The following is an 11,376-nucleotide window of genomic DNA, read 5'->3' as shown; positions in this document are numbered from 1 at the left end:
TAATAGAACTTTCAAACTTATTCCAAAAGTAAGCGTGAAAATCCCAAACTCGAGGGTTGGGCTATTCGCAGTTACTAACTGCAAACAGGTCAAAAAAGACAAAATAGCTGTTCGCAATTATTAACTGCGAATAACCCTTTAACTTTATTTGAGTTATTGCGAACAGATAGCTGACATAATTTTTTTTCCTAATTTTTGAGTTGTTATTTGTTGTATTTGCATTAGAGACATTAGAATAAGTAATTACAAATGTATGTTTCAGGCGGGATGATTCATCGCCAAAACTCCGAACATTCGTAAGTTAAGGCTTGGAGGCTATGATAAAGTAAATAAACATATATACAACTAAATACATATAAATGTTTGAAATATACAACTAAATAAACATATATATATATATATGAATATACATTGTCGATCTAAATACACAAAAGCGAAATACTAACGCTCTCGACCCTCATCTACCCTATCCAACTGAGTTGGTCTCCTACGCCTCCCACGGTAGTAAGAGGCGTTCAGGTGTCGCTCTGGCAGTGGAGGGGATTGGTACTGTGATGGCTGCGATGGCCCAGCCTGCGAGGTCCACGCAACGTCAACGAGGTATGAAAGGTCCATCTCCTCCAAATGATAGTCATAAGCATGAGATGAGATGAGACGTGCGTATGGGTGGTAGCCGGTGAGGACTCTGCAGCGACTTTCGGTATGAAGTGCTGGAACTGCGTGCCGACAAGCATGCCTTGCGCAATCTCCCTCACCGGCTCCTCGTAGCTGTACCGCATCACCGCTGCCGCACCTTGTGCCTGCAATTAATATTTAGTTAATGTAATATTATATTATAAATACTTAATCATTTAAATGCAAATAAAGGCTTGTAAATTGGGTCATCGTAGGCGCAACAGGTGCGTAATGTGCTGCTGCGATGATGCCACGTGGTGTCATCCATCAGCGAGTGATGGAAAGGAACCACGGCATGTAGTCCGGTGAAGTAGGTGCGCCATGAACATCGATCGACGCACCTTGGGCCAGCATCTCAAGTCTACGATCCCAACGAGCGATGTGGCGCTAGATGGTCATGGGTCCAGGACCCTGTTGGACCCGCCCCTTTTTTAAGGGTCTGGATCTTAATTTTTGAGAACCATCGAATTCGGATCCGGGTTTGGATCCAAAAAAAATTTGATGGGTCCGAGTCCGGGTCCTAAGGTGAAGACCCGAACTCGGACCCAGACCCGGACCCTGAACTTTTAAATTTTATATTTTGAATTTATGATTTCTTAATTCTTGTGTTCTTTCATTTATAAAGCTTCAAGGTTTGGATGCGAGCTGATTTTGTGTCTACGAAAACCCAAATTTGATTTTTCCTCTCAATTGGAACAAGGTATTTTTTCCAGAATTTTATCAGATTTCGAAATGTAGAACAAACTAAGAAAAACCCAGATTTGATTTCGATGATGTCGGTCTTTGAATTTGCTCATTCAGTCTCCTACTGAACAAACTTGATAATTGTTCTGAATTCTAAGTATTTTTTGATTATGATACAAAAATACAAAAAGACTCGAAAAAGGTTCAATTTTGACATATCAAAGAGGCTTTGTATAAGACCCATTAAGGACCCTAGACCGGTCAGATCCGTAGGGTCCGGGTCCGGATCTGAAAATTTTGGACCCTTAGGGTTCGGATCCGGGTCTGGATCCAAAAAAATTAAAAGGGTCCGGGTCCGGCCAGACCCGCTTCAGACCCGCCCCATGACCATCCCTATGTGGCGCCAGTTGATCTCCATCCAGTTCACCGTACCCTGATTCTTGCGCGAAATCAGGTGCAACTCGGGTCCAGTGTCGCAAGGCACTGGAATGCCTTGTACCAACCCATATTGGCACAGTACGCGCTCAAGTAGATGTACTTCGACAATGTCGAAGCATATGAGTGGTACAGAAACCCTCCACGCGCCTGATTGAATCCCCGAGTGCTCGGGAACAGCTGCGTACGCTTCCGCAGGGTACGGTTCCCAACAAAACTAAAATACATATTATGAAAATGTAAGTGATGTGTTAATTAAATTGCAGTAATGTTAATGAGTAATGAAATATTTACCTGGTTGGGTCGTAGCAGGTCTAACTGATATCGGTAGAATCCGAGACCGGTTCCAGTGTGCTTGCGCGTCTGGCGTGCAAAATTCCACCTTGAACCATACGTAGCATCTGGTGGGGGTTGTTGCGGAGGAGCGGCATCACCACGACCAACAGTTCTGTAAGGTTGGCCGATAAGAATATGCTCTCATGCCCACAACTGAACATTGTAAATGTAATTAGTATGTAATTCAACAAATGCGGAATAGAATTAAATGTTATTGTTATTACCTGTAATATGACTAATGGTCCCGCAATCTCCTTGACGTTCTTGTAGGCAGCACCACATAGCCTCCTCTATAAGTATCCTAAGCTGCGGAGCCCCAGCTATACTCGGCGATGCGCTCCCGTGGTTTGTCAAGTAAAGTCAAATATAGGAGTTGTATTTGGTTGCTTGTTTTATCGGCAAACAAGACAGCTCCTATCAAATATAGGGCGTACCTCACAATGGTGCCTTCATCAGCATCTTCGGGGAGATAAGGTCTGAACCAACCATGTGCAGCGCAAACCGCTCCCCTTGAACACTTCCGCTGGAGGGCGCTCTCCCAGTATGCGGTGCACCATGTCACGCCAGCTTGATAGCTGGCCTTCGGCTGTACACACGGCACGTCCCTCGATGGGAAGCCGTGTTAGTAAGGCTACATCAAGCAGTGTGATGATAGCCTCACCTAAAAGGAGATGAAATGTGTGTGTCTCTTGACGCCATCTCTCGACCAGTGTTGTGATAATGGCACAGTCAGCTCTGCCGTATGCAACGAGGTGAAAGTCATACAACCTCGTGAGCTTCAGGTATGGGATGATCCTATCATCGATCACCCATGGAACGGAATCTGGATGCCTAGTGCCTAATGTGTCTGTATTGGACACCTATGAATATTGACATATAAATAAATTACTTGTATGTTATCATTAGTAAAATGCAAATCACAACTATCGTACACCTAACCTGGGCATCCCAAAGAGGAGTACTCTTGTGCTCATGCTGCATAGTTAACATACTAGGGTCTTGGGGTCCTGGAGCTGCTGGATCCATCTCCTCTACTGATGTGTTCGCAATAGCTTTAGCTAATATTAACATTATGTAATTATGTATCATACATTTAAGTTGTCAGTTTAACATTATTATACGTGTTATAGAGTATCATACTAGTATAATATATATAATATATTACCTGGAGTTACAGGTTCTAGTGTTGTGACCATCGCTCCCATAACGATGACAATTAATTCGTTTCTTTCTACCCTCATCCATTTCGTTGGTAATTCTCCTAGACTTAGGCCTCCCTTTACCACGAATTTGATCGGGATCATGTCTAAGTTCAAAGCCCGTGTATTGCGGCCATGACCTCTTATCGATCGTCCTCAATATTAGGTCGCACATATACACCCGTGTCACTGTCCTCCTTAAAAAACCACTCAAGTACTAAGCCCGGGTAGGAATGTTGCAAAGCTTTTAAAAAGCGTGGAAGGAGTGAGTAAGAACCTTCCTAAGTCTCGTATATGGACAACAACGCTTGTTGCTTAGCACACCACGCTCGCTTATAATTCACATCCACACCAAAACGATCTTTAACCATATGCCGTACGACAGACACCTTAATGGATGGGTCTTTAGCAACACAATATCTAATGACATTGTTAATGACAGAAGATGTCAAGTGAATGTGTCCAGCCGAAACAGTGTCACTAACCAAAACACAAGAACCATGCTTACCCTTATACATAACAATACGCCATGAAGATAAATATGAATCAAACATAGCCCTAAGTCTCCACGAATAGCCCCGCTTACACTTCAAGGTAAGGACAGTTTGGTTTGAGGTCTCCGTTCTATACTCCACATTTCTATGAATATGATACACTCCGATAGCTTCCAACAACGCTTCCTTGCTATCAAACATCATACCCTTCTCCAACTCTCCGTCTTCGATGTAAGTTGTATCACAAGCTTAAGTCCTCCATGAGTTGTCCTCCTCATACTCGTCTAAAGGTGGACATAGGGAATAAGGTGTAGGAGGAATGATTGTAGGAATGTTGCCTAGAGTCATGCCATTTGCTAGCGCATCCTCGTCGACATCCAAATCGTCCTCAGAAGGATTGTCAATGAGCTCATTACTCTCATTTCCATCATCCTAAGGTCCCATCTCAGCAGTTTCTCCTAAGTTAACCATTGAATCAATTGTAACTTGATTCGTAGGGGGTTGAGAAAAGTACAAGATGCGGAAGAAACGACGGGATTTACAGTTTCCTGAGTTAATATAAGCATAATATAAGCATAGAGGTAGGAGTAGGATTAGAAGCAACTACATTCCCTAAGGGTACTTCTTCTACGTATAACTCCAAAGAGGGAATTTGGGTGGACTTTGAATGCTCCCACATAGAATCTATAGCCTCATCATCCTCAGCAGGAAAGGCAAGCAATTCTCCACTCATGTCATATTTAAAGCTTATATTTACGGTACTTATAGTGGGGTCCAATCCAATCTTAGAACATATGAAACATTTAAACTGGTTCAAATCCATGTTCGAGTTGCATGCAGACAATCTACGTCTTCCCCCATTTTCTCGAATACAATTATTCCAAAAACATACTATAGTGACGCAAAATGATGCCATTTTCTACATTAATACAAACAAAATCAACATCATCAACAACTTCATGCGCATACAAGTACATTATAGTCATTTGATTATAATCTTTTTTGGTCTACATATTTTTAAAGTCCATAATGTAACTAAGTTCATACATATATAATGCACATAAAATCCAAATAATAAATTAACTAATAAGTTCATAAATGAAATTGCTAATACAAACATCAACATTCCTAATAACACATAATGTACATCAAATTTAACTAATTCAATATGCTCATCAACAACAATACTTCAAAAAATAACATAAAGCTATGAAAACAATTACACATTACCTTGAATAGTTATGGATGATTAAGAAGAGTGTTGATTTAAAGAACTAGTAACCTACATTTGCCAAAACAACCAAACTTCATTAAAACCCTAAAAATAGATATATATACTACAAAAATGCATAAAAATTTACCTTGGTTCGATCTAGAGTATCCCAAACTAATTTTAAAGTGCAAAATTGAAAGAGGAACGCAACAATTGATGGATTCAAGCTAATGTATTTGTGGAGAGTGTCGAGTAGTATTATGCTAGGGTTTTGAGAAATAGGAAAATGAAAAGGAAAGGAAGCAACTGCGTATTTGTGCAGCTATCTGTTCGCAGTTAGGTCAAACAAAGTTAAAGGGTTGTTCGCAGTTAGTAACTGCGAACAATTATTTTGTCTTTTTTGACCTGGTCACAGTTAGTCCCAAACCTCAGGTTTAAGGTTTTCACGCTTACTTTTGAAATAAGTTTGAAAGTTGTAATATTTCATTCATTTTTTTGATTTATTATCTTAACATTTTCAAATTTTCTCTAACTTAATTGGATTTTCTTAATTCATAACCCGACCCGTTTGAAAACTCATCCATTGAACACATGTAGTCACAATCTTCCCTCCAATTTCCAGCTAGTTCTCCACTCTTTCCAAATCATTCACTTTATTAGTCAATAAATTCCCAACTTCCCCCCACTATCGGCCAGTACGCCAGACATCTTGGCTTCATGTGGTCCCCCTTCCCTTCCACCTCAAAAGTCTCAAAACCCAAATTTTTTGGTACTCCCAATTCCCAAATCACAACTTGCTTGCAACTGATACAAGATCAAACCTAATTTATTAAAAGTTACGTTTCAAATGTTTCATATAATTATAAGAAAGAATTAAATACATTTGTGTGAGATCTTATTATATTTATTTTAACATATAGAAATTTAATGTATATTTTAATGAAAAAATTAATATTAATAGTCTAATATTTCACTCATTCTTTATGAATAATCTCATTTTTGAATTATTTTAACTTTTACCATACATTTTCTCACACCATAATACCATATTACTAGCAGACATTAATAATAAGGGTTGTTGTCAGAAAACTAGGACAAAAGTTAAATAATTCATACCAAATAAGTAAAAAGTTGAATTATTAATGTCAATTTTTCCTAATTTACGTATTTACAATATTACAATTCGAATTATATTCGAAAAAAAAAGATAACCAACACAATAAAATAAAGGAAAAATATAAATTATAAGATAATGGAGACATATTTTGTATGAAAATTAAATAATGTGTTGCTCTACTCTAACAACACTTCTCCCCACAAAAAAATCACCATTGATTGATGTTATGTCTTCCTTTTGGGTTATCCACCACCGTTGATTGATGAGAATCACAAACCTGAGTCTTAAACTTACATCCAAACTTAGTCATTAACGCGCTCCTCCAAGTATGAGAAGTATTATTATTACTATTAACTTTATCAATATTACGGATGACCTTCTTCATAGTTGAACATTCCGTTTCTAATTCCTGAACTCTTGTCCTCATACTATCCATATCTAATCGCAGCACCTCATTCTCCCTAATTGCTTCTCTCCATCTCTTCTTTTTCATTCGTCTCTCTGTTTCTTCTTCATTTCTATAATCAGTCACATTAGATTCACTCGGCGCAGTATTATGATGAGGTGTTAAGTAGAGAGTTCCGGCTATGGCGTGACGGAGTTGAAGTTGTTCGAAGAATAGAACTTGTACTACTGATCTTAGGGGTAGTCTCTCGTTTTGTGCTGCGTGTGTACATGCTTCTAATGTTAGTTTTTCGTAGTTCATCACTCCGCTTATTCTTTCTCGTTCTGATTCTGATAACCATGGATGTGCCTATTCATTTTCAATAAAATAACATAATATCTTTAGATTATTGGTTTTAATTATAAACTTATAAATAAAAGAATTGGAAAACTGATAATATATGAGTAGTTATTTGTAAACTTTCAACTTTAATTAACCTTTTTTAAAGTAAGAGTAAAATTAATTTAAATTTAAATTTATACATTTTATTCTGTCAAATAATTCTATTACATTTGAGTCAATTAAGATTTCTAATAAACATGACTTTCAAGTATAACAAAAAATTTATCTAAAAAAAATATATAAACTAAAATAGAAATTTTTTTTATAGTTCTCCTGCTATCCCTTTGAGTTTGACCGATTTTGAGCTATCGAGTTAAGTGGCTCAAATTTAAATTGGTATAGGGGAATATTGCAAGGTACTAAGAGTAGATTCAATCATAATTTATAAATTAATTTGATTTTTTTGGATAATAAAATTGTAAAATTTTTTATTACCATATTAAAAATATAAATGGTTATATATTAGACAATTTCATTGTAAAATATGTTCTATATATAAATTAAATAATTTAACTATTATAGATTTTTAGAATATAAGCTTTCTATTTGGGACCATTTTAAAAAACAATTGCATGAAATCACCAAAATATCTATCTTCTCTAACCAAAAATTTCAAGTTAACAAAAAAAATTAAAAAAGAGTAATTTAAGTAAAATAAAGAAAAAATTAAAATTGATGCAGTCTATTTTAATTTATGTGGCTTTAATTGACATAAGTGAACAAAGTTATCTGTTAGCGTAATGGTATTATGGTATCTAGAGTAGTAGACCAGACTTCTTCTATTTCATTATACTTACTACATTTCATTTTATTACGCAGTATAATGTGTTATTTTAATTATTTATATTTCATAATTTTAAAATTCAATATCGTAAAACTACGCAATTAGATGACAAATAAGATTTAATTACACTAACTCAAATAAGCTTGAATTAATAAATAATATGAAAAATACTAGTATAACAACTATTTCAGCGAGGAGTAAGTATTACTTACTTTGAGATAGACATCAACAGCTCTGTAAACGCCATCATCGTATAAGCGAGCTTTATCTGGAATAGATAATGTCAGTTCCATGAACTTCTCCGGCTTTAAATTAGTGTCCGAAGCGATTTCCGAAAGGTAACCGTCGATGAGTTTTCCGACGAACATTATCGACGGAGATCGGATATTTTCTAGGGTTTGATCATCTTCACCTTCGATTTCTCTCCTTCCGTAATCAACCAAAAAATGGCTTAAAATCCTCTCAACACAATCAACATCATACAATGTTTCTGTTAAATAAGAATAACTCGGAATCAACAAATCATCTAGTGTTGCTTGTTCGAGTTGAGATCCAATTTTTTTCTCGAGAGCAGATTTACATTCATCTGAAGTATTGAGAATATTGGCTGTTCGAAGTAATCCGAAAAGAATTCTCGTTGCAAATTGCGATCGTGCGCTCTTCTCAGGCGGAAGATTTGAGACTATTGTCTCCAATAACTGTCTCTGTTCGGCCTCGGAAGTCATCATGGATGATGATAGCTTCCGAGTCGATCGACTAATTCCTGGAAAACACTGTTTTGCATAGTGAATTAAACAGCTCTCAATAACTTCTGGATTAATCTCTTTTTCTCTCATTGTTGAGATGACTCGATTGAAGAGATTTGAACTCAATTGAGCAAGATCTTCAACCCACGCATCATCCCTCATGATTTTGGTTGATGATACATTCTTCTTTCTAGTATCTGATGAATATTCTGTAACGTCGTTTACCGGCCATCCAAACAATGACGGATCATAAAGCGACGCTTTCGATGAAATAGCGTCAATACATCTTTCAACAATGCCAAGATTTTCCGCTAGAGGCATTAATTTCTCGCATGTTATCAACGCTTTAATGGAATATTTGATGTTTTTGAGGACCGAGTTTGTGAAGAATCTTTCGGTTTTGGAGATGAGGTTATCCTCAGAATGTTCCTCCGTCATTTCCAGAACTTCTCCAGCACACCGGAGTGGAGCCACTTTACCGGCGGTGATATCGATTTTGACTCCGTAACAGAATTTCGTAGCAGTTTCAAAAGCTTCAGAGCCGCCGGGAAAATTTGAAAGTGACACGTGGCAGTAATCTTGTTCAAGTATTTGTTCATCAACCTCAACGTCGTCGTTTTCTGTAAGCTGTCTTTCTTTTTGGATATTTTTTGTTTCTTGCTCTTTTATGAGGTCGTGAAGTTTCTTGCTCTTAGACATTAATGGAAACTGTCATAAAAAATCCAAATTAAACAATCAAAATATCAAATACACACCATATATTAAAACTTCCCAAATCCAAATTCAAAAAAAGAAGCTTAACAAGAGAAATAATACCTTGTGGAGATGGAAGGTCATGTCATCAACTTCTACAACGACGTCGCTGGGTAAACCAGTAGTGCAAAACCATGCTTGACCTTTGGAGGGGGTAGAAGCAGCAGATTTTTCAGCTGACGCCATTTTTCTTTTTTTGGAAACTTAAAAGAGAAATGATAGAGATGCAGATGTATGGAAAAGCATGAGGGAACTGAAACTGAAAGTGTGTAGAAAGAAGGAAAATACAGAGTGGGTGAATGGTGAATTGGTGATGATATTTGTGAAAGTGGGAAATGAATGATAAAAATTGTATGGAGAGTGGAGGACGGAGAAACAAAAGAAAAGTGGTTTTGAAGATGAAACAAGGATTTTACTGAGTTCTATATTTCATATACTCCGACTTCAAATTTGTACTAGTATTTTTTTTATTCCAAATAATTTACGAATATTTATTCCTCCATATTAAAATAAGGTTATTCGACTTTAAAAACTTTCAAATAATTAAGTTAAATAATATAATTTTAAGGAAAATTTGCAAAGAAACACCTTATAAAACCAGTTTTTTTTTAAAAAAACACCTTTTAAGAGACTTTTTATTAAAAAACACCTTAAATCAGTTTCCGGTGACTTTTGTCAACTTTCAGGTGTTGACTATGCCATTTGAGCTCAAAAGTCAACGCCTGAAAGTTGACAAATGGCATAGTCAACGCTTGAAAGTTGACAAATGTGTTTTACAAAAACCTGATTTATAAGCTGTTTCTTTGCAAATTACTCTAATTTTAATGGAACAAAAGAAGTATAACATTAAATTTAGACTTTTTGCAAATAATTTTACAAGGTTAGGGCAAGTGAACTAACCATAGTCTTTTTCCTTGTATTTATCGTTTACAATATTTTATTGTCATTTTTTTTATATTTGTTGTATTCTTTTGAGTTTTTATATTAAATTTTAAATATATGAGAATTTTTTTAGTCCTAAAATGTAAATTCAAAGAAATAAGGGGAATTATAAACTAATTTTTATTATAATAAAATTTAAAATATCCTTCTATCTGTAATCAAGTTAGAATTTTCAACTTATTATTTATTTATCTAATTTTTATAAAATTTATCAATTGGTAAAAAAGTCAAACAAAAATTTTAAGCTATAATGAAAAGTTAATTTTGTTAAGCTTTTTGATGGCCTTTGGCTTATATGTCTATTTTTTTCTCTAAAACCAATTAACAACCAATAGGTAATTTTATCAATTATTTTCAAAAATAACTAATTTATTAAACTAGTTTAAAAAGTCAATAAAAATAGCTAATATTTTTCGCAGATTAAACAAACCAATTAAAAATCCAACAATCTATAACTAACATCCAACATGCATTTGTCAAACACCATTATAAAGAAATAACAAGAGTGCAAATGGCCGAAAGACTCTCTCTTTTTCACCCCAATTGCTTCATATATTTTTTGCACTCTATCTAATATATTTTTGCAATCTTAATTAATATATCCATTTGTATATAATTAGAAATTATAAAACATTAATATTAAAATTTATATTTAGACAAATCATATAAAATTTCAATTTAGTATGTTTTAACTAATAGTACTAATAATGTATAAAATTACAAATTAAAAGTCATCTAAATTAGTGTAAAAAACAATGCATAATTAGAGACTAGAGTGATTAGGAGGGAACAAAACAACTAATCAGACTGTAACCACTTCTCCTTTTCTTTCTTCTCTCTAAAAAAACTTCTAATCTCTATAGTTGGTTTGAGGCTATCATCAACCATTTGGTTAATGGTAGGGCTCTAAATTTGTCTGTTTTAACCATTCATTAGGTTGATTTTACCCATATATTGGGTTTTGATCTCTCTCTTCATGAGAGTTTGAAGTTATGAAGTTTGGTTTGTAATTGATTTGTTGGTAGCGATAATGCAACAAACACCAAAATTGCAATTACCATCAACTACATTAAATTCAATTCTACCTCAAGACTACAACAGATCGAAAGACCCTCCTCGTAGAAGGCTGTGTCAAACATCGATGTGAAAGAGGACATTCAGAATTGTCAGATCTCATACACAACGATCATAGTTTTGTTAATTTTGAATTA

At 35.3% G+C, this 11,376-nt stretch overlaps 2 protein-coding genes across 2 annotated transcripts; both read right to left on the bottom strand.

Moving 5' to 3' along the window:
• Window positions 1-309: 309 nt before the first annotated feature.
• LOC130820872 (serine/threonine-protein phosphatase 7 long form homolog) lies at window positions 310-4,725 on the bottom strand. Its single transcript, XM_057686415.1, has 5 exons — window positions 3,296-4,725; window positions 3,070-3,188; window positions 2,355-2,990; window positions 2,089-2,283; window positions 310-800 (listed from the first exon to the last, which is right to left on the bottom strand). Exons 1-3 carry the CDS (start codon window positions 3,432-3,434, stop codon window positions 2,583-2,585), a joined length of 666 nt encoding a protein of 221 aa, XP_057542398.1. The 5' UTR covers window positions 3,435-4,725; the 3' UTR covers window positions 310-800; window positions 2,089-2,283; window positions 2,355-2,582.
• Window positions 4,726-6,151: 1,426 nt separating this feature from the next.
• LOC130821001 (BTB/POZ domain-containing protein At5g66560-like) lies at window positions 6,152-9,719 on the bottom strand. The gene is made up of 3 exons (XM_057686592.1): window positions 9,287-9,719; window positions 7,937-9,178; window positions 6,152-6,907 (listed from the first exon to the last, which is right to left on the bottom strand). The coding sequence occupies exons 1-3, from the start codon at window positions 9,407-9,409 to the stop codon at window positions 6,362-6,364; spliced, it is 1,911 nt and encodes a 636-aa protein (XP_057542575.1). The 5' UTR covers window positions 9,410-9,719; the 3' UTR covers window positions 6,152-6,361.
• Window positions 9,720-11,376: the final 1,657 nt, after the last annotated feature.

This window comes from Amaranthus tricolor, chromosome 8 (genome assembly GCF_026212465.1).
Source record: "Amaranthus tricolor cultivar Red isolate AtriRed21 chromosome 8, ASM2621246v1, whole genome shotgun sequence".
NCBI lineage: Eukaryota > Viridiplantae > Streptophyta > Magnoliopsida > Caryophyllales > Amaranthaceae > Amaranthus > Amaranthus tricolor.
Note: the sequence above shows the minus strand (reverse complement) of the source record. Positions and strands in the feature narration are given on the sequence as shown.